General features: G+C 35.4%; 1 protein-coding gene across 1 annotated transcript; it reads left to right on the forward strand.

Moving 5' to 3' along the window:
• Positions 1-1,486: 1,486 nt before the first annotated feature.
• LOC149181423 (protein AGENET DOMAIN (AGD)-CONTAINING P1-like) lies at positions 1,487-9,012 on the forward strand. The gene is made up of 3 exons (XM_089414208.1): positions 1,487-1,918; positions 2,087-2,539; positions 8,788-9,012. The coding sequence occupies exons 1-3, from the start codon at positions 1,487-1,489 to the stop codon at positions 9,010-9,012; spliced, it is 1,110 nt and encodes a 369-aa protein (XP_089270334.1).
• The last annotated feature ends 16,003 nt before the right edge of the window (positions 9,013-25,015 follow it).

Consider the following 25,015-nt stretch of genomic DNA (forward strand, 5'->3'; position numbering starts at 1 on the left):
TTAATTTAAAAAAAACTTGATTTGACTCATTTCCACTAATAAATTTATTATTTTAGAATAAACTATTTATTAACCTTGATTACGGAGCCTAACCTTGGGTGAATAAAAGAATCAAATCTAACTATGCAATTTCACTTGATGCCACAATTTCACTTGAATCGCCCGATAATTAGATGTTTTCCATTTTAATTAAACAAACTTGATTTGACTCATTTCCACTAGTAAATATATTATTTTTTTCCGAAAAAAATAATGTGGTGCAAAGATAATAATTGCTAGATGACCACATCCATATACTTACCAACATATGTTAACTAAATATAGATAGATAGTTAGATGTCAAAGAGGTTGCCACTTACATCAACTTATTACTCCACTTCAACTATATGTTGATAGTGAATAATATCTCCATTTTTTTCTTTTTTTCCCTTAACCATTCTAGATACTCTCATGGTACTTTGGCATAATTTACCAAATACAATTTACTCATGATAAATAAAATAAACTATTTATTAACCATGATTATGGTGCCTAAAGAGGAAATAAAAATAATTAAATCCAACCACACAATTTTGGAAAGAATATATATCAATTAAATAAAATTAAATAAAACTTCATATCCATTGAGATGAAAATAAATAAAACTCCATATCCATTGAATACAGTATTATCTAACAAAACCACAATTTCACCTTGAAACATCCCTAAATAATCCGATTGAATACAACATTCTCTAACAAAATCACAATTTCACGTTGAAACATCCATAAATAATCGGATACCTTTCCCCTTAATTAAGAAACAGCCTGATTTGGCTCATTTCCACCTTTAAATTTAATAGTTATTTCTTTGAATACATGTAAAACCACTCTTGTTCAACATTAAAAGTATCTTAAGAATCATTTATACCGGTAAATTTACCCGTTATTTCGTTGAATCACCCTTCTCGAAAGTTGTAAAAAATCATTTTACTCGATCCCCACATCAGCCGAAACCACGGCGTGGGCGTTCCTCACACGTATGAAGGTTTGCTCATTAAAGTTAATAGTCAACCCAGATAGGTCGGCTTTTGCATGGCCGGCTGCATATAGGGGCCGCTGAAACCAAATATATAACTTGTGGTGCAACACATTTGCTGGATGCTTTGAAGTCGGAAATAACAGGACAGGAGAGGAACACAGCGGACGGTCGGATTGAGGTATCTCTGCGTCCATATCATTGTAGACATTTAGACTGTATTATTATATTTTCTGTAGAGAAGAATTCCTATGCTGCAGTGCAACTCTCCTTGAATGGGATCGTTGAGATTCTTTCATGAAGAGAATGAGCTTATTTCATACAGAGATTTTAGGTGTCGGGATTGACTTGGGTGTTGTCATTGGAGCTTTATATTGATACCCATTTCTTCTGTTTTCGCTGATATTTTGTTACTCGTAGTCCTTGTTGATTGGGAAGTGGTTTTACAGGGTGGTTTTGGGCTGCAAAGATGAAATTCGAGGTTGGTTTGCAAGTAGAAGCGTGCAGCTTCCAGCGAGGTTACGAAGGTGCGTGGTTTGAGGGCATCATATTGTCCTGCGAGAGGGACCACTGCAATGTACTCTTCGAACAATACAGAAATGAAGATGGGAATGGGCCTCTGGTAGAGGAAACAGAGTACCATCTATTAAGGCCACGCCCTCCTCCGACCACCTTAAGAAATTGGGCGGTTGGCGATCTGGTGGAAGCAAAAGAAAATGACGCCTGGTGGAGAGGTATTGTGACGGAGGTTTCACCTGCCCAGCAATACCGTGTAGTATTTCCAGATACGGCTTCAGAGAATATATTCCACCAATCCAATATGCGTGTAAGGCAGGATTGGGAGAATGGAAAATGGCATCTTCCATGGGCATGCTTATCGCCAACGCCGTCCCGCTCACAAGTAAGCTTCTTTCTTTTTCTTTATTCACTTCTGTGTTTATATTGAATTTGAAGTATGAAAATCTTAAACTCTGAAACTTGTAGTTTTAGCATTTATATTAAATATGAAGTTCGAATTGTAAGCTTAACAGTTGTTATGTTCTTTGTTGATTGGGAACTGGTTTTGCAGGGTGGTTTTGGTGCTGCAAAGAAGAAATTCAAGGCTCGCATGAAAGTAGAGACGTGCAGCTTGCAGCAAGGTTATGAAGGTGCGTGGTTTGAGGGCATCATAGTGTCCTGCGAGAGGGACCACTGCAATGTACTTTTTGAGAAATACAGGAATGAAGATGGGGATGGGCCTCTGGTGGAGAAAACAGAGTACTATCTATTAAGGCCATGCCCTCCACCTACCAACTTAAGAAATTGGACGGTTGGCGATCTGGTGGAAGCAAATGAAAATGACGCCTGGTGGAGAGGTATTGTGACGCAGGTTCTACCTGCCCAGCAATACCATGTTGTATTTCCAGATACCAAATCAGAGAATGTATTCCACCAATCCAACATGCGTGTAAGGCAGGATTGGGACAATGGAAAGTGGCATCAGCCATCGGCATGGTCATCGCCAACGCCCTCGCCCTCACAAGTAAGCGCCTCTTTCTTTATTCACTTCTGTTGTGTGTCTATAGTGAATTTTTCAGTGTAAAACTTGTAACCTTAGTTTGTTTATATTGAATTTGAACTATGAAAATTTTAAACCTTACAAGTTGAAATTTTAGTATTTATAGTAAATATGAAGTATGAATAGCAAGCTTAACGGTTGATAAACATAATTACCAACTATCAAAAAATGTTTTTTATTAAAATATGCGAGAGTTTAGGTTTAAATACCAAAATTTTAGATAGCAATTTGAATGAGAAATTTTGTGAATAATTTTAAAGAATAATCTTAGTAAATTGCAATATTCATTGTGAGATCTACATAAATAAAAAATTGGAATGGTATCCCCTAATATCTTTTTTCAAATTGTAGAAAATGTAAAAGAGTAACTCTTCAAAGCAAACAGTGAAATTTGGAATTCCATGTTCATATATAGAGTTAGTGTTTTGGCTTGTTTTTTGTTTCTACTTTGAATTGTTATTCAAACTAATTGTTTGATGTTACATTAGGTTGTTTGAATGTTTGATTTTTTAATACAGTGAAAAATTAATTATGTTTTGAATATTATGTTTTTTTCCAATATTTTTTTATGAAAATTTCGAAAGCATTATATTTTTGATAGTGTGTTATTTTCAATATTGTGTTTCTAATAATTTAAATATTTCTACAGTGTAATAACTAATGTTACTTGATTTTTTTTTTCAGGAAACGGGGAACCATTTCACGAACTAGAAGTGAATGCATATCGCCCTGTGTGACAAGCCTTTCTGCTTATAAAAACATTAAGCTCTGAAAAAAGTCTTTGTTGTCTAATCTCAGGGTTGCATTACATATTACTCATGAAGAATACTTGCTTGACCTCGAAAAGCTCAATCTTATTTCTAGATTTAAGATGTGAATGATTTGAACTTGAACGTTAGTTGTATATATAACTTCTCTTAAGAGAGACAATTAATATTCATTAAAGATTTTAATCAAATGGAGATTTTGTGAGGACCTGACATGATTTTTATCAATACATAGCACATCCTTTTATTTTTATATAATCTTTATATTTTCAATGAGATAATCTATATCCATATATAACACACTTCAAACATTGTATGTGCAATTTGACATTTCTCAATTGATGACATTTAAAGAATTGTGTGTAATACAAGTTTATTTATTTTTTCTTGATTTGATATCTATTAACATGATTTATAAATAAAATGAGGATGTCATTGTTCATTTGTAATTATTTACATTTCAAGAATTTAAACATGATAGGCTTCATCTTGTGATGATTTATTATACTAATTTGATTCTTTATTTTAGTCAATCATGTAGTAAGGATAGGAAGTTTACACTAAGGATCTAACCTCAAAAACATTTTTAATTTGTATATCAAGAAGTTGATTATTTGTTTGATATAACTTGAGTTACAAGATTCTAGAATTCCTACAAACCTGTAACACCTCTTTATCCTACCTATCATGCACTTCAAAAATCTTGTTGCCTTGTATTTAATGTAAAAAACCCAATCATTCAATGTTTACACCACCTTTCACACAACTTACTGGGCTTAGTTTGAGCTTGGCACAATCCAAATCCAATATTATGATGACATGTATTCCCTTTCCTAAGTCTCGCTCTACCATGTTTGCATATGTTTACAATGGAGAATTTTCCAAGTCTTTTTTCCAACACAAGATGTCAATGGTGGGATAGGTGGAACTCTTTCCCAATAATATTAGAAGATCTTCCTAATACTGATGAAAAAAATGGATTGAAGGGCCAATTGTTTTCATGGATTCCTACCTTAACCATTTTCACAAGTTACATGATAATAATTAACATTATAAGGTGCTTGCATAGAAAGGTGGAAAAACAATAGTATAGCAATAAATGGTTTATGTTAATATATTTTATTGTCAAAATATATTTCCATTATACATATGTCTCATAATACAATTTTTACTTTTTTTTTTTAGTTTCTTAGTTTTTGTGAATTTCATGATTGGTTAATCTATTTCTTGATGCGCTTTAATTGTCTTCCATATCCTAATGTCAATTGAATATGCATGCTTTGAAGTGTTGTACATTCATGTATTTTTCATGAGACATAGTCTAATCCAAAGGAGCATCAATTACAATAACAAAAAGGGTTAAATCAATATGGTTAGTTATTATTCATAGAAGTACTTTATTAATAAAAATATCGCTACAATGTTCTTTACTAGGTCAGCTAGTCAAGAACATTGCTTTGGCTACCATGTGTTCATTTTTTTTCTCAACATCCTCATCTTCATGCCAAGTCATTGAAACAAACAAATTTATAAGTACACCATATGTATATAAATATTAATATTGATAATCCATACTTTTTATTTTATAGGAATAATACCATCATGGCTAGGTTTCACACCACCACCATTGGGTTGCACTCCACCATCACTGGGGTATGTTTCACTACTAGCCTCATTAGTGTTATTTTTCTCTAGCTTAAAACAAATAGACACAAGTAACTAATAATTAAATCCCACTGATTTTATTTGCCATGTCATTCAAATGGGAGGATTTTGTTTTCCTCATGCTTTGTTGACATTCAACCATGGCTTCAAAGTCAAACTTGAAACTAAGCCTCAAGCTTTCTTTAGTGGTCGTAGTTTTGAAGTGAGCCCTTTTCATTGCATAAGATCACAGATTTATTTCTAGATGCAATTAAATACAAGTTGGATGGTTATAGGAACGATATTGCTTAATTATTTAGTACTTTCATTTGTGCTTTTAGTTTCACGTAACCACCCTCGACATGTTTGTGCTTCTAGTATTTTTCTAGCCTTTCCTTGGTTTTTTTTTTACATGTCTCACACAGTACGAAAAGTTTTGACTAGGTTGTTGGGTGAATTTAATGATGATAAATTCAGAGCATAATTATGTCAATCGAGGAGTGTAATCTTAGGGGAACTACACTATATGTGCATAGGTATGGAAAATAATGGTTCTACTATCTATTTACTACAATGAGGATTCTATCATGTATTAGAGGTTTTCTATCTAGATAATAGACCCAGGGACGCTTGGCTATGTAAGAATAACCAAGTATCCAAAATCTTTAGGTCTTCTCTTCAATAGATCTTGCCTCTACACTTAGCAAAATTTGACAAAAAAGGATACGCGAAGTTTTTACATATCACAACTCATTCACTGATCACTTATCTTGAAACATAAATCATACATGTAAAGTGACACTACATCAATGGGTAACTTTATTAACCTATTAGATAAAAAAGGAAACTATGGTGATCATTAGGTATTTGATGCATGACTCTTTCCTTATTGACTATAGCCTTTCTCACTCATGAAAATGGATGGGCTTCCATAGTAATGAAATGATTCAATGCTTCAATATGTCCTTGGTGATTTTTCTTACCCTTGCAAAGATCAAAAGAAATATGGAACAAAATACAGTCAAATAGGTATTCAAAGAACAAGAGCCATCACACCATGCATACTACTACGAATATTATACCAATAAAGAAAGATTTAGAGCACATATGTGTGGCTATATAAGACAAAATAAGCCCAAATGCATAAATCAAAGACTAGTGTATTGAGTGTATATTTTTAGATATTAACCAAGTTCGTATCTACAGAGAATATCAATGTATCCAATAATACCATTACCAGAATGGATTTATATATGAGAGAAATATATATAATGTTATAGCTCATACTTATGAGTTATAGGCTTAGTATAATCAACATAGGGTTGATCTACACATGATCTATACACCAAAGAAATAACACAATAAAAAACTCATATATCAAATACAAAAAAATAGATTTGTAACAAACTCGGACCAAATGCGATTATCACTTACAAATCCTAGTTATCACACGAATCAACATGAAATCACAAAGATGTAAAGAGGCAATGTATTAGGTTGGTGGGCTCTTTCCAACTGGCAACATTTCCCTAAGAAAGAATATTCAAGTCACTCTAGACTTGGTACACACCACATGAAATCAAACAACAACAGTCTTATTATTACAATCCACAAATCAAATTGATAAAAATATGAACAATGTGATCATGTTTACAACATTAAAATAATGTTCAATCTCGTTTTTAATAGGACTCAGAGGTTAGGCTCCATTTTAATATATCATGAAATACATAGCAATAATATTGAGATTAAAGGCATAAACTAAACAAAATGTAGGTGGTATAATGACCCTTGTATATATTTAGGGTTTTATAATGACTAGAATCCAAACTCGAAATGGGTGTGGTTGTGTTCTCATCCAAAAATTTGGATATGCAAACCCTTGATCACACCATATCTTGCTTATGGTTGATCGCTTACATGGGATTCCATATCTTGCTTATTAATAAGAACCATGGTACTGACCCATGGTATTGCATGTATGAATCCTATATAAAGGATAGAGACTCCCATCGAGGAGCATCGTGTCTTATTTTGTAATTGAGCTCAGCTCTATTGGAGGTTGCCCCCTCAAAGAGGCAAGTGAACATTGCTTTCCTTTCTAAATAATAAATTGCATGCTATTATTTCTTATTGTTCTGTGTTCTGGGTATATTTCTTCTCATATTTGGTATTCTGGTATCTTCTCGCAGGTCAAGAGCATAAAAAGTGGTATCAAAGCACTTTCTAGGGCCGGTGGGATCTCCATTTTTAGCAAAAAAAAAAATTGGCTAGAGATGTGTTCCAGCATCTTTAAACCACGGGATCTGTCGTTGAGCACATAAACCTACAGATTTGGGGAGACATGCATGCAAGAAATTCAAGAGGTTGTCACGCTTATTGGACTCCCTTGTAACCCCTATGGGTACCCATTCAAGTAGTAGCGCATTAGAAAGAACTACGCACAGACTATCTTCCAAGTACCCTCTAGGTATATCGAAAGCCCCCAGGCTCTCTTGAAACCTCTCCATAGATAAACTGTCGGCCATATTGCTGCTATAGTACATCGAGAACAACACTCGAAGGGATTACTCATGCGTACGATATGGTAGTCAGGTTGTACGGATAAGGGTATGTTGATCCTCCTTGGTTAGTACCCTGAAATATTGGGTCGAGTACTACTGTCAGACCCTTATGTATATTGCAATCTATAGTACCTAACACTCCTTGAGACCCTAGTTCCCTTGTCTCTCTCTCAATCACGCATCATCTTTGCATGATCAGATCTAGCAGGTTGGGTTCGATCGCCGCAGCAACAATCAGTTCCACCACTCAGATCTATCAGATCAGCCAATCAGATCCCTCAGATCTGCCATTTAGATCCAGCAGTTGGGTTTGGTAGCAGTCGCAACAGTCAGATCCACCATTGTGTGGCTCCTATACTTGGGTAGGATTCTCGCAGGACATTGGGCAGAAGCAACTTTTCAGGGAATTTGCTACTGTAGTATTCCTAAGTGTGAAGTAAATCTCCTCTCGGAGTAGACACTGCTGGGACGCTTAGAGGAGACCTAGCCCATAAGAATCAAGTCGATGAGCTGAGCAAGGTGATACCATTCACTTGTCAGCGTAAAAAAAAATTCGGGTGGTCCCAAATTTTTTCTCACAGTAACGACAAGTGCATCGGATCGGTGCATGGTACAAACCAGAGCTCAAGCTATGGCCAATGAGAAGATGGACTCCCTTGAACATAGGTTGGAGGAATTAACGAAGCAGATCCAGAACTTACAGGCAACTCTCACAAAGGGCAAGCTGGGGGAACAATCAGAGGCATATGATTTTAATGAAAACATTGAGGGTGAGTCTAGCCATTCTCTTCACTTCTGTGTAAACCACCATCTGTCCTAGTCGCAACCACCAAAGTTGGACATGTATAAATTTGATGGCTCTCATCTGGCCACATGGCTAGCACAAATGGAGCAATATTTCACATTGAATCGCATCAGAGATGATGCGACTTAGCTAAGTGTGGGTAGCATGTACTTGGACCACGAAAGATGGCAATGGTGGCAGTGGCATTAGCGTTGCTATGGAAGGCCCGTGACTTGGCAGATATTCGCAAAAGCCCTTTCAGATTGCTTTGACCATGAATCTAATTTTTTGGATTGTCTTACTAAGCTCCGACTGACAGGAACAGTGCAAGAATATATTACAACCTTTGAAGCCTTATCCTTTCGCACGGGAGGTCTACGAGATGAGTTCTACTTGGAATGTTTTGTCAGTGGTCTCAAAGAAGCCATACAAGCACATGTTTGATTGCAACAGCCAATCTCATGGCTGGATTCTTGCAAGATAGCTCGTGAAGTAGAATGCGCGTTAGTGGCCCAGTCGACTCGTCCAAATTTCATAACCAAGGGTCGCCCCACCCAGGCTCTAGGCACTACCCAAACGCTTAAGGTTCAGATGGTGTCACCAGCGGAAATGGCGAAAAAGAGAAAGCAAGGATTGTGTTACTATTTTGATGAGGAATACTCCCCGGGGCATAAATGAAAGGAACCCAAATTCTTTTAAATTGATGCTACTAATCACAGTTCATCGGAGCAAGCCCCACCATTTGAGGAACCAGAGGAGGAAGATGAGGACAACAAGTCGGACAATGCGCTCCCAGCTACACCTGATGACCCAATTATCTTGCTTCATGCTTTGGCTGGGATTTCTTCTCCCCAAGCTCTCAAAATTAGAGGTTTTATTAAGCATCACGCTATAGTAGTGTTGATTGATAGTGGCAGTACACATAACTTTATCCATCAAAGAGTCGCTAAAGCAGTGCATTGTTTTGTCAAAGCAGTCTCTAATTTCCAAGTCCAAATTTCTGATGGGGGGACAATGAAATGTGAAGGCCACTGTGAAAATGTCAAACTTCAAATGTGGGATTATTAGCTAAAGACCCACATGTTTTCCATACACATGGGTGGGTGTGACATTATCTTGGGTGTTGAATGGCTCCACATACTCAGCCCAATCACAATGGATTTCTAGGAGTTATATATGAGATTTAAGCAGAACAACCACACACATACCCTCCACAAACTCCACGCGGATGCTCCCTCTATCATCAACTTGCATAGGATGGAAAAATTGTTAAAAAGGGGCCACCATGGGGTTATAGCCCAATTTAATGCCATCCAGGCCTTCGAACCCACTTCTCTTCATATTCATCCTGAGAGGCAACAGATCTTAAACAACCATCTGTCAGTCTTTGACAAGCCTCATGAGCTTCCACCCTTGAGAGGGGAACATGATCATAACATTACTTTGGTCCCAGGGTTCCAACCACGAAATGTGCACCCATATAGATATCCATTCGCCCAAAAGAATGAAATTGAAAAAATCATCAAGGAACTCCTCGAAGCAGGCGTCATTTGTCCTAGCATTAGTCCTTATTCATCGCCTATGGTCATGGTGCTCAAGAAAGATGGGGAATGGCGTATGTGTCCAGACTTTAGGGCCCTCAACAAGCTGACAGTCAAAGATAAATTTCCCATCCCAGTTGTCGATGATTTGCTAGATGAACTAAATGGGGCTCAATTCTTTACTAAGCTCAACCTTCACTCGGGCTATCACCAAATTCACATGAAAGAATTAGACATTCCAAAGACTGCTTTCCGAACTCATGAAGGCCATTATGAATTCCTGGTCATGCCATTTGGTCTTTCTAATTCCCCATCCTCTTTTTTAGAGCCTCATGAACCACCTACTCAAACCATATCTTAGAAAACTTGTCCTTGTTTTCTTTGATGATATCCCCATCTACAGCCACACCTGGGCCACACATCTTCAACATGTAGATCTACTCTTGCAACTGCTCCAGAAGCATAAATTATTTGTCGAGATGTCCAGGTGATCTTTTGGCATGGAAGAAGTTGAGTATTTGGGCCACATTGTGGGGTGTGAAGTTGTCAAGGTAGACCCCAAAAAGATCCAGGCAATGCAAGATTGGCCTCAACCAAAGACCTAGAAGAGCTTGAGAGGATTTTTGGGTCTCATGGGCTACTATCACAAATTTTTCCACAATTTTGGTCACATTGCTAGACCCCTCACTCACCCTCTCAAGAAAAATCATTTCTCTAGAACGATGACAGGCATTTATAGCTCTCAAACATGCCATGTGTCCCACTCTCGTATTAGCACTACCCGACTTCACCAAATCTTTTGTGATTGAATGTGATGCTTCAGGTATGGGTATTGGGGTGGTCTTAATGCAGGAAGGTCAACCCTTGGCCTTCACTAGCCAACAACTAAGTGGGAAAAATCTGGGACAATTCACCTATGAGAAGGAGATGATGACCATCTTACATGCAGTGGATACCTGGTGACCATACTTATTAGGGCGACGTTTCCAAATCCGCACAGACCATCAAAGCCTTAAATATTTTTTGGAGCAAGGTCTATCGTCACGACAACAAAATAAATGGCTCACCAAAATGTTGGGATATGATTATGAGATAATTTACAAGAAAGGCCGTGAAAATGTCGTAGTAGATGCTTTATCATACCAATTTGAGGAGGAAAGCACCCTGCTCGCAGTCTCCCTTCCCATTCCAAAATGGATTGAAGAGGCTTGCAAGGAATGGTTTTCACATCCTTTTCTCTCCCAACTCATTAATAAATTGCAGGCGGATCCAAATTCCACAGCGGGCTACTCTTGGCAGGATGAGATTCTTCGCTACAAGGACAGAGTCATGATATCACCAACATCCACCCTCAAAAGTTGCATTTTGGCGGAGTTGCACTCATCTCCCACTGTAGGCCATTCAAGCTTTCAGAAGACTTATGCTCACACTCGAAATTCATTCTTTTGGATAGGCATGAAAAAGGACATTCTTACTTTTATAGCTACGTGTGACGTATGTCAGTGCCACAAAGGAGAAATAGTCAAATCTCGAGGCACATTATAGCCATTTCCCATCCCTACCTCAATCTGAATGGAGGTTTCTATGGACTTCCTTACGGGTCTTCTGAAGTTAGGCAACAAGTCAGTCATCATGGTGGTTGTGGACAGACTTTCTAAGTATGCTCATTTTTGCGCCCTACCCCACCCTTTTACACCAACTTTGGTGGCTCAATTTTTCATGGACCAGATATTCAAATTACATGGCATGCCCACTTCCATTGTGTCTGATCATGACATGATCTTTACCAGTAACTTTTGGTAGGAACTCTTTAGGCTATAGGGTACCGAACTACAACTCAGTATTTCCTATCATCCCTAAGCTGATGGCCAAACTGAAGCGCTCAACAAATGTCTAGAGACCTGCCTTAGGTGTTTCACTTCAGAAAAACAACATCTATGAGTACAGTGTTTACCTCTAGCCGAATGGTGGTATAACACTGACTATCATGCCACCACCAAAATGACTCCATATGAAGCAGTTTATGGTAAAATACCTCCTTCACCTACTTCTTATATCTAAGGATGCTCGAAGGTAAAAGTAGTGGATCAACTCTTACAGAAATGCACAACCATGCTGGCCCACCTTAGAGAGAATCTCCATCAAGCTCAAACTACATGAAGCAATAGGCAGATCAACATCGTTCAGAATGAAAATTTCAAGAAGGGGATCAGGTATTTTTGAGGTTGCAACCATATAAGCAAAAATCACTCAAAGACAAGGGTTGTCAGAAATTATCTCCAAAATTATATGAACCATATCAAGTACTTCAACGCATCAGAGAAGTAGCCTACAAGCTAGCGTTGCCACCCACTGCAAAAATCCATCCAGTATTCCATGTCTCATGCTTCAAGAAAGTGATTGGGAACCATTGCCGAATTCTAACCAGTCTATCGGAATTGGATGAAGAAGGTTCAATATGGCTCCAACCTGAACAGGTTCTTGACATGTGAGAACGACACCTGCGCAGCCACACGATCAAGGAAGTACTCATCAAGTGGAAAGACACCTCTCCAGAAGATGCGACCTGGGAACCAACCACTGTCCTTCAGCAATTTCCGCAGCTTCAACCTTGAGGACAAGGCTATTTTTATGGGGGAGTGCATGTTAGGGTCAAACCCTAACTCCCTTATTTATGTAATAGGGTTGAGTCATAGTTATAGTTAAGTAAAGAGTCAATAAATCCCACATTAATAAGTGGAAGTGGTTGACCTGCTTTTAAAGAAGGGACCACAATTAGCTGCAAATGGGCCATGGTATTAGATTGATGGTATTAATAAGAACCATGGTACTGACCCATGGTATTGCATGTATGAATCCTATATAAAGGATAGAGACTCCCCTCAAGGAGCATCATGTCTTATTTTGTAATTGAGCCCAACTCTGTTGGAGGTTTCTCCCTCGAAGAGGCAAGTGAACATTGCTTTCCTTTCAGAATAATAAATTACATGTTGTTATTTCTTATTGTTTGGTGTTCTGGGTATATTTCTTCGCATATTTGGTATTCTCGTATCTTCTCGCACGTCAAGAGAATAACATATAACTATTGTTCCTTTATTTTCTAGATCTAACTAAGGGTAAGGACTCCATAGGAGCTCCTCCAGGCATAGGAAATGAGGGACAAAAGAAATACTAAACTCCTCATCTTGTAGAAAAAAATTCAAACATATCCCAAACACTACCTAACCTACCCAACTTATCTCATTCAACCAATTTCTTAAACACTTGGCGAGCAACTGAGAAGCTTTCATATTTGGCATAGACAACATTGAGTGAGATCACTAGATCCCAATCACAGTCAATGTCATAGGATGGAAGTTTAGTGTCAAATTAGTATTGAATTCTTGTATGAATTTCTAAGAGTTCAGATTCCCTAGAGTGGCCTGTTTTCTCCAAGATTGCAACAAAACCCTTGTTGTTGTTGTTTTCCCCAATCGCCATTGATCTTCGAAATTATGCCTTGAGAAATTTCTCTGTCACACACCAAAAGGAACCTCTTCCATCATCTCTACCTACACTGTTGAGGAGAAAAGGCCCTTCCTCTCCTGCCCTTCCTCTCCCCCTTCATTTCCGCAGACCAACAAAAATGAGAGCTCTAGAATGTGATTTTTCCAATGAGAACATATCCATACTAAGCAAACATGTCATTTTTTCACCTCCTTTCTGATGCTCACCCTAGATGTGAGGTGGGGAGGTACGGAGCTTGGAAGATACATTCAGTAGTCAACATCACATCCACATTGCAAATATCCCTATGTATTATAGTATTGACTTCAGTTTTGTTAACAATTGGAGCTCAATTATATTTTATATTTTTTCTTTGTTTAACATTATTGACGTTGCTCTAGTTTTTTTGGTTTTTCGGGGTTGAGTTATGGTTTTTTGGTTTTACATTTTTTATTTTCTATTATTTTAATTTATGTTATAAATTAAAATTTTTTTAAGTTTTTGTTTTTCAATTACACTTTTTATTTTATTTTTAAATAAAACGTGTTAATTTTATTTTTTGTGTTAAATATTTAATTATGATTTATTGTTTACTCTAATATATATTATTGTATTATTTTTTTAATGTATATTTTTAATTGGTATGTGTGTTTGTTTCATTATATATATATATATATATATATATATATATATATATTAAATTCATTTATTTTATTTTATTTTAATTTTGATTTTAAAATCTTTTAAAAAATTAAATCATTTTTTACTGATTTTTTTTACATTTTTTATTTGCAAAATGATTTTGTAATGTTGTTTTCTTATTTGTTTTTAATTCTTTTTAATTCTTTTTTGGGTCAAATCAATATATTGTTTTTTAAGAAGGATTTTTATGATTTTGTATAACCTAATAGTGATTTTCTAGGACATAGTAAAAAAATTTGCAATTTTAGTGCCTTGTTAAAAATGGATAAGTCGTCTTAGAATAACATCTCAAAAGAGCTATACTTTTAGCTTTTAGAAAAAGGATGGTCTTGCTATAGTGACTCCTTAATTTAGCTGTTGTTTTTTAAGGATTTATAAATCATAATATTTGGATTATAATGTCTAGGTTAAAAGTTGTTGAAAATTTAAGGTTTTTTAATTCCAAGGTTAAAAAATGTTATAGTTTTGGGGTTTCTTGAAGACTTGCTATTTGAAATTTAACACAATTGTTGAAAATTGTTGGAATTTTAAGGTTTTCTATGATCATGATTTTGATTTTTAATTCCATGGCTAAAAATGTTAGAATTTTAGTCTATGAAGCATCACCACCTTTTGATTTGAGAGTGTTTTTTCAAGTTTTTTTTGTGAAAAAAAGGGGTTTTCTATGCTAGAGTTCTTATTTTGAGGTTATAGTTCTTCTTAGTTTGGTAACAATTTTAGTACATCATTTTAAAGATTTTGTTTTGAAGGTCCCTGAATTTACAATAACCTTGATATTCTTCAATAACTTTTTATTCATTTATTCCCATGTTCTAATATTGTTTCCCACTCATACCATGAACCAATGAACAACTGCTTCTTTTAAGGTTGTTGTAAATGGTTTCAACTTTTGGGTATCTTGGGAGTAATCATAAATTTGAAAAAGGGCATCAAATTCAAGTAAAAATGTATTTGAATCTTTGCTAGCTAAGGAATGGAGTTTAGGTAAAGTAGAGGGATAAATTTTTTTCATTTGAACCAAATCATGAGATTTCTAGATAGGGAATTTGAACGCCATATTAGAGGTTTTTCTTTTCCAAAAAGCCATAGATTCATTAGAATCAAATTAGGCTCTTCAATGGGCCTTTTTTCAAATCTGTAAGTCTTTATATTGGAAAATTTTGAGGATAGAGAGATTATAACAATGATAGCTATGGAATCACCCTTATTAGGGCCATCTATTGGATTTGATGGTAGTGGCTCAAGTGGAGTTCTTGGATGGGTTCCTTAGACACATAGAGGGTTGCCTCATTTTTCTACTTTTTCTTTTAGGGTGTTAGTAATATATGTGGCTCAAATTCCACCACTAAAATTTCCTAAAACATCCTTAATTCTCATTTTTCTCATGCATTATAAGATGACCTAATGCATCACACTAGGATGGAAGTTTGCAAAAAAATAGTCAACTATTATCTAGGCTATCATTTGTCCTCATGTTCAATCCTAATACCAATGTAAAATAAGTATCCTATGTCCTTTAGTTCCTCCTCTTATGTATTATACTTAATTAGGAACACTTTTACAATTAATTTATCGACTAGATTTTCCTACATACTTAGGAGGCATTGTGCACTATTGTAGAACATGAATGATTGAATTGAATAGGTTGAATTAAATCTATGTCCTAAATATTATTTCAACCATATACCAAATCCTATTTTAACATTTCAAAATCGTTGAATAAAAATAAATTAAAAGAACACTTGAAATTAAAACTATAATAGGATGAATTTAACAAATCTAATTGTGATTTAGCTCATAAATGCCTTGTTAATAAATATACAAAGACAAGTAAAGTATATATTCTATGTATTGTATTATTCTTTGAGAAACAAATCTAAAATACATTGTCACTAATGTTATTTCTCCAATCCAAATAAACCAATTAAATTATATGATTAATCTAGTAACAATTGAAATCAAGCCTAGCGTTGAGAATGGAAATAATGACAAGAAATTAAAGAGGGTGGCTTGAAACATGAGTGGGCCTTTGCTCATTAGTTTTAAGATTCCTTAAAATACTAAAATTATGTGCTATAACACTCACAAATGATAGAAAACTTAGTATTTTATATTAATAAACCTAACATTATTCACAATCATATAATTCTATTCCTTATTACCAAAATACTTATTCCTTCTTACGAAAATACTTTTGTGCAAAATTTAGGAAAGATAACAAAAAATTTAATATTCCTAAAACACATAAGAACTATATAAAAAATATCAACAAAAAGTATCCCTTGTCTTGATCATGTTGAAGGAGGAAGATGTTTCAAATTACTTGGTCACTTCTATTCATGGTTTGAAGGTCGAGCATATTCACATCAATTGGAGATGTCTAGATAGAGGGTTAGAATATCAATTAACACATGTTTCCATCCTATGGATGTTATATTAAAGTGCTATAGATGAGTTTGAGTGAGAAGACACCAATTTTATTTTGTCTAACAATCATGTGAAAGGTAAGTTAAACTATTATTCTCCATTTCATGTTAGTTTGAGCATTAATTGCTTGACTGAATTACATTAGATCTTTAGCTAGGATTGCTGTGACGTTGTCTCATCAAGACTCAACCATTGGTAAGCTAGTTGATTGAGGATTTCCATGATAAATCTTTAAAACCATTTTATTTAGCATTCAAAAATATCGTATGCACTTATTCACAACGGTTTAACACAAAACAAAAGAACTTAAGCTATAACAAGTCAACATACCAATCTAAAACACCTTAAGATCATAATTATATATAAGAAAAGAACTAGAATCCAATTCAATGTGCTTAAACAGATCTAAGAGCCAATAATTAACAAGATATTGATTCCTTCCAATGAATATAGGTTTCAAAGAGGGTTTTATACAAGTGAGAGGAAGCTATAAGGGGGAAAATGTAGACCATTTTGAGAGTCCATCAATTAATTATTTTTGAAGAAAAAAAATGGGTCACCAAAGTATTGGGATATGATTTTGAGATAATTGATGAGAAAGATAAAGATAATTAGTAGTAAATTCTCTTTCAAAAATATGAAGACCTTGTATCCTTCATCCAATATCCTTCATAGTAATAAATTGGTTGAATGATGCTTGCAAACCATGGTTAACAGATCCCATGGTTGACAGAGTAAGTCGACCCAATGGAAATGGAGGATCTTTTACTCAGTACCCGATGAGTAAAAAAATAGGTCAAATTCATTGAAATCATGAACATGACGACGTAGTTAAAATCATCTATTTGTTTTAGAAAAGATACAAAGTTACATAAAAGTGATATTCTACATTCTCATTCCCTATTTGACTTTAAAGAAATCCTTGAAGCGTCAAAACAAATTCAATAACTATAACTTCCATGGGCCCATTTCGGCCTTAGAAAAAAACCCAACAATGGGATGGAATCACAAAGGAAAGGAGATATATGAATTTTCCTTTTCTTTTTACTTAATCTTATTGTCTTTACTTTAGTTTGGATTCTATTTTACTATTTTATTTTAGATTTATATTATATAATTTTATAATATATGTTTTTCGTTTTAAGATGCAGTTTAAAATTTTCCTTAATTTTAGGAAATGTTAGTTTTGGAGGTAAGGAATTTAGTTTTAATACTTTAATCTTACCTTACTAGCATTCTCGATGATTATTACTAGAATTTAGTTTTATTTCATTAGATTTGGATTTGTGCTTTTAGATTCTAGTATTATTTTATTCGTTAATATTTTAATTTTTAATTATTTTATTTTAGTTTTTCTATTTTAATTTTTAATTTTAGATTTAATTTACTTTTATTATTATATATATTTTAATATGGTTTAATTTGATTATTTTACGTTTTCAGTTTGATTTTAGTTTTAAAAATTATTTTAGATTCAGTCCCTATTTGATTAAGTCCTTATTTGATTAAGTGCATTTTGGTGATTGGAGGTTAATAATGAAAGATTTGGTTTTTAAGTTTAAAGCAAAACAAAAAAAACTCACAAGGTTATTAAATAACATGAATACAAAGAGTAAAGGGGTTTAGATATGAAATTATGAAGGGGAATTTTGCACCATGAAAGTTTCAATTACACTATTGTAAAAGAGAGATCTATTATGTAGAATAGATAGAGCTTTGATATTTGAGAGGAGAGGATTTTGCATTATTGTAAATTTACTTCTTGAAAGAATTCAAGATTCTTAGGATTGTACAAAGGCAAAAAAATTTGGAGCTAGTAATAAGTTTGAATTCCATTGCACTATTGCATTAATTTGCAGGTTTATTGTTATTTCATCATGTTAATTTCATTTTGACTTATTTTTGTTCATGGTTAGTATATGAATTCTTGATGTTAAAGACTATTCTTAATTTCATTTATTCTATCCTCATTAACCTTGCAAAGCTATATTTGCATGTTTATGGAGATATAAGTCAAAATTGGATATTGAATTCGATGGGGATTGATTTTAATGGTTGATGACTATTTATTAGTCAATTACCATCTTGTCTTGAATTAATTTTGATTGTATTCAATTTCTTTAATACATTAGCATATCTAATATCAAATTCCTTCATGATTGAATTTAAGTACAAGTATGTAAGTTGTTTTGATAACTAGTTATCGAGGTTATCTTACTACATATTTGACTGAATTGTTTACCAATCACATGAGCTATTTCTATTACTCGTAAGAAGATATTAACCTTAAACTCAATCCGAGTCATTTCCCCTTTCATTTTATATCTTTCTCTTGATTAGGAAAAATGACTATTCCTTTTCTTGATTAAGATAGATTAGGATTTCCTTTATATAGATTAGATTGCATTTTCATTAAGATTAGTGCAACCCATTTATGAAAGTATGCTTTTGCAGGAGCAAATATCCATGTGGCTTACCTGAGCCCTTATTTTATCTAGCACAAAAGGCTTCCTCTTTAAGCATGCTGCAAGAAAGTGAGTATTTTCCCTTTGTGAGCTGATAACAATAACAATATGGATTATGACATTTTCGTAGGAAATGGGTATTGTTATATATATATATATATATATATATATATATATATTAGAGTAATGGTAGCATAGGTTAGTTCTAGGAAAAGGGTAACTGGGCCAAATTTAAAACCAATCAAAACCAACAAGCTAAATAGAAATGAGTTTAATTTGGGGCTCTAACCGAGTGGTTTCCCAAATGTTGATGTGATCATTTTTGGCCATCAACAGTGTGATAAATAAACACAATGGATCATGTGGTTTCCCTCTATAATGGTGGTACGATTAATCCTTCCATACTTCATAGCAAAAAATAAGATGAAACAATAATCATATCAACAACTCAGTGAAAGGTAATTTGAAGTGGGTGAATAGGAAATTTTGAGGTTCCAACCTTATAAACATATGTACCTAAGCAACAAAAGAAGGAAAATGAATTAACATATAAGTATTATAGCCCCTAGAAGGTGTTGCAGAGGATTAGAAGTATGGATTTTGAATTATAGTTATCTCCATATTCATGTGTGCATCTAATCTCCCATGTTTCTTTCTTAATGATGTTATTTGATGACAAGATCCTATTTTGAAATATTTTAGGAGTTATTAATGAAGAAGGGAAAATCATATTAAAAAAAATTCCTTAAAATAAGAATTAAGTAGTTGCAAAATTGAGAAATTATTGACTACCTCATCAAATACAAGAAATTACCAATTGAATATGTGACAGGGGAATATGATTTAGTCATGAAGAAACACCTACAGTTAGTCAAGTGTTGACGAAAATACTTGTTTGAAGGGGAGGGAGAAGTTAAGCATAAAACCCCTTATTAATCCCTAAACATATAGCTATTATGTTCTTAGTGTTATATTATTAAGTTGGCCATAAGCTTTCATTGTGCATTTTAATTATAATTATACACTTTATCTCCTATATATCTACCAAAGAACTATAGTCTTAGGATCATCTTATCTTGTCTTATGCCCTGAATTGTTTAAGTAAATTTCCTTCAAATTAGATTATATTGATTGGTTTCTTATTAATTTTAAGGTGCATGGTTCATAACATTGATTATATATGTAGATGCATGGGATGTCAAAAAGTAAAGTTTTAGCATAAACATATAGCAATATTGATACAAACATTGTTCGTTCCTACATGGAAATGGGAATTAATTACCATATATTTTGTTACCATACTACCAAGTAAAACAAGGCAACATGATTCCATCATGGTAGTGGTGAATAAGCCTACTAAAGTTACATATTTTATTCTAGTTATAATGATTGATAAGAAAACCAATATTGCAAAAATTATTTGAAGGAAATAGGGTTACATGGAGATCCTAAGTTCAATTCTACTTTTTGTAGGGGATTGTTTAAAGGATTTGGGATAAATTTGAATTGTAGTATAACATATAACATAGAGTTAGATGGGTATATATAAAGGATCAATTAGATAATTGAGCATCTGCTAAGAATGTATGTAATGGAAAAATGTTCCTAGAGGGAAGATTATTTTCATTTGGTTGAATACAAATATAATAATAGGTTTTAGGAATCATTAAAGATGAGATATTTGAAGCCTTGTATGGAAGAAACTATAACGCACTAATGAGTTGGGATAATCTATAATATACATTTATTATTGCGCCAAAACTCTTAAGAGAAATGGAAGAACAAATGATAAAGATAAAACATAATTTCAAAATGACAAAAGACAAGAATAACTATACAAATAAAGGAAAGTAGCATAGAGAATTAAAAGTGAAGGCTAAGACGAGCTCACTGAACTTGGGAAATTTCCCAAAGTTGGAAAAGAATTGTTTTGTGTTGTTTGAAGTATGAGAGAGAATAAGCTTCATTGCATACATGATTGCATTCCCTACGTCCATGAGAATTCGTAATGTATTCCATGTGTCTTTATTGAAAATGTATGTGTTTGATCCTAACTACATGATTGATTAGATTGTAATCTAGGTGAGACATGAAGAAGACTTTTGGGTGGGATTTGTGCACCTATTGGATGAAAATGTCAAAGTGCTTAGTAATTGATCCATTGTATTGGTAGAGATCTAATGGAACTATTTTGATCCTCAAGGTTCCATGTTGGAGCATGATGAGAGCATATGGAAAGATTACCCACAATATTTTGTAGATATTAGAGAAAATTGCATGTACATTTGTACATATATGCATGAATCTATTTTGGCTGCAACTAGATTTTTCGAAGCCACAACTTTGATAATTCTTGTACAACTTATTATAGGTCCTAAAAATGGAGGTTGGACAACCCAAGTGTTAGAGATCCATTTGCGCACATCAAATCCCAACATTCAGATCAGTGTTTTAGGGCTCATCAAACCCTAATTTCAATTACTTCATGCCCTAAACAAGTCACCATTTTGATTGCCTCCTTCCAAGATAGTCTCATGACTTGAAGACATCCAAAAATAGCCTCTAGATGGATCAGCGCAGGTAAGCCTTTATGAAGGTGTGATGCAGAGCAGTTAAGTCCACTACCAGGGTGCTCTGCAGAGCACTTAGGCTTCCTTTCACCTCCGTTGGGCAAGAATGAGCGAAATTCACATAGGGTTTGGGGAATATTTTTATCTTTTGGAGTCATCTAGAATTTTCCCTGTCTTATCAACTCCTATGAGCTCAAAAATGGATGAGGAATGAGTTAAGGTGCATCTTATCCTCTCATCCCTTCCTCCATGGAACTAATTCTAAGAATGGAAGGCCATTCAATGCCACCATTAATGACAAAACCTCCTTCACACTCCTAAATTGATGTTAGGTTCCAACCCTAACCCCCTTATTTATTGTAATAGGAACGAGTCATAGTTATAGTTAAGTAAAGAGTCAATAAAGCCCATATTAATAATTGTAAGTGGTTAACCCACATTTAATGAAGGGACCACAGTTAGTTGCGAATGGACCATGGTATTAGATAGATGGTATTAATAAGAACCATGGTATTTCCCCATGGTATTGCATGTATGAATCATATATAAAGGATAGAGACTCCCCTCGGGGAGCATCGTGTCTTATTTTGTCATTGAGCTCAGCTATATTGGAGGTTGCCCCCTCGAAGAGGTAAGTGAATATTACTTTCTGAATAATAAAATACTTGATGTTATTTCTCCTTGTTCTATGTTCTAGGTATATTTCTTCATATATTTTGTATTCTGGTATCGTCTTGCAGGTTAAGAGAATAACAAGTGGTATCAGAGTGCTTTCTAGGGCCGGTGGGATCTCCAATTTTTAGCAAAAAAAAAAAATGGCTAGAGATGTGTTCTGGCATCTTTAAACCACAGGATCTGTCATTGATCACATAAACCTACGGATTTGTGGAGGCATGCACGTAGTAAATACAAGAGGTGGTCATGCTTGTTGGACTCCCTTGTAACCCCTGTGGGTACCCTTCGAGTAGTAGCGCGTCAGATAGAATAGCGCACAGACTGTCTTCCAAGTACCTTCTGGGTATATCAGAAGCCCCCTAGCTCCCTTGAAACCTGGCAATAAATAAACCATCAGCCGTCTTGCTACTACAATACACCGAGAACAACACTCAGAGAGATTACTCATGCATATGATAGGGTAGTCGGGTTGTATGGCTAAGGGTACGGTTGATCCTCCTTGGTTGGTGCCCTGAAAAATTGGGCTAAGTACTACTGTCAAACCCTTATTTATATTGCGATTTGTAGCACCTGACACTCCTGGAGACCATAGTTCCCTTCTCTATCTCTGGATCACGCATAATATTTGCCAGATCAAATCTCGCAAGTGGGGTTGTGTCGCAGCAACAACAATTAGTTCTGCCATTCAAATCTATCAGATCCATCAGATCCACAACAACAATCAGTTCTACCATCCAAGATCTATCAGATCAGCCATTCAGATCTCTCATATCCATCAGATCTGACTAATTGTGTGGGTTCCTAAACCTGGGCATGATTTTCACAGGACATTGGGCAGCATTGACATTTCTAGGATTCGACTACTATAGTATTCCTAAGCAAGGAGTAAAACTCCATTCAGAGTAAAAAAAAAAAAAAAAAAGTCTGAGACCCCCCAGGGCACTTATTGGTGACTTAGCCCATAAGAATCAGGTCGACGAGCTGAGCAAGGTGGTACCATTCAATTGTTAGTGCCAAAAATTTTGGGCGGTTCCAAATTTCAAGTTCATCGGATCGGTGCATGGTACAAACTAGAGCTCAAGCCATGGCCAATGAGAGGATTGACAACCTTGAATCACAATTTCAAGATGTCATCTTGAAACTGAAGACCTTAAATGAAACACTCTCTAAGGGAAAGGTGGACGAACATGTGGAGGCATCTACTGGAAATGTAAACATTGACAGTGAGTCTAGCCAGTCTCTTCACCTCTTTGGCACCCACCAACAATCCCATCCGTGACCACCCAAGCTAGACATGTATAAATTTGATGGCTCTCACCCGGTCGCATGGATAGCACAAATGGAACAATATTTCACATTGAATTACATCTTGGATGATGCAACTCAGCTTAGTGTGGGTATCATGTACTTTGACAATGAATGATGGCAATGGTGGCAATGGCATCAACGTTGCTATGGAAGGCCCTTGACTTGGTAGACATTCAAAAAAGCTGTTATGGATCGCTTTGACAATGAATCTGATTTTTTGGGTCGTCTCACTAAGCTCTGACAGATAGGAACAGTGAACGAATATATTACAGCGTTTGAAGCCTTAGCTTTCTGCACTGGAGGTCTACACAATGAGTTCTACATGGAATGTTTTGTCAGTGGTCTCAAAGAAGCCATACAAGCCCACGTTCGATTGCACCACCCTAGCTCATGGTTGCATGCTTGCAGGATAGCTTGTGAAGTAGAACGTGGATTAGTGGCCCAGTCCAATCGCCCAAATTTCATCACCATGGGTCACCCCACACAGGTTCATAGCACTACCCAAACACTCAAGGTTTGAAAGGTGTCACCAACAGAAATGATGGAAAGAAGAAAGCAAGGTTTGTTTTACTACTGTGATGAGAAATACTCCCTCGGGCATAAGTGCAAGGAGCCCAAATTCTTTACCACTCGAGGAACCAGAGGAGGAAGAAGAGGACAACCAGCAAGACAGTGTACATGAAGAACCAGTTATCTCGCTGCATGCTTTGGTAGGGATTTTTTCTCCCCAAACTCTCAAAATCAGAGGTTTTAATAAGCATCGCCCAGTAGTAGTCTTGATTGATAGCGGTAGTACACATAATTTTATCCATCAAAGAGTCACGGAAGTAGTGCATTGTTTTGTCTGAGTAGTTTCTAACTTCCAGTTCCAAATTGTTGATGGGGGGACAATGAAATGTGAAGGCCGCTGTGAAAATGTCAAACTTCAAATGGGGGATTATCAATTAAAGACCCACATGTTTGCCATACACATGGGAGGGTGCGACATTGTCCTAGGTGCCAAATGGCTTCGCACACTTGGCCCAATCACAATGGATTTCCAGGAGTTATATATGAGCTTTAAGCAGAACAACTACAAACATACCCTCCACGAACTCCAGGTGGGAGCTTCCTTTATCATCAACTCACATCAGATGGAAAAATCGTTAAAAAAGGGCCACCATGGAGTTATAACCCAATTTAATGTCATCCAGGCCTTCAAACCCAATTCTCTTCAGATTCATCCTAAGGTGCAACAGCTCTTAAACAACCATCTCCTAGTCTTTGATAAGCCTCATGAGCTTCCACCCTCGAGAGGTGAACATGATCATAGCATTACTTTGGTCCCAAGGGCCCAACCACCAAATGTGCGCCCATATAGATATGTGTTCACCCAAAAGAATGAAATTGAAAAGATAATCAAGGAACTCTTGCAGGGAGGTGTCATTCGTCCCAGCATTAGTCCTTATTCATCGCCGGTGGTCATGGTGCTCAAAAAAGATGGGGAATGGCATATGTGTCTAGAATT

Source organism: Pinus tabuliformis, chromosome 3_2, assembly GCF_031772625.1.
Source record: "Pinus tabuliformis cultivar Carrire ecotype Pingquan chromosome 3_2, CPIR1, whole genome shotgun sequence".
In the NCBI taxonomy this organism is placed as follows: Eukaryota; Viridiplantae; Streptophyta; class Pinopsida; order Pinales; family Pinaceae; genus Pinus; species Pinus tabuliformis.

What these genes read in the sequence shown, in the direction of transcription:
- LOC149181423 (XM_089414208.1), top strand. Translation starts at nt 1,487, where the DNA reads ATGAAATTCGAGGTTGGTTTGCAAGTAGAAGCGTGCAGCTTCCAGCGA. An exon ending in CAACGCCGTCCCGCTCACAA is followed by an intron (nt 1,919 to 2,086) that starts GTAAGCTTCTTT and finishes CTGGTTTTGCAG; the next exon opens with GGTGGTTTTGGTGCTGCAAA. An exon ending in CAACGCCCTCGCCCTCACAA is followed by an intron (nt 2,540 to 8,787) that starts GTAAGCGCCTCT and finishes TGATTGCAACAG; the next exon opens with CCAATCTCATGGCTGGATTC.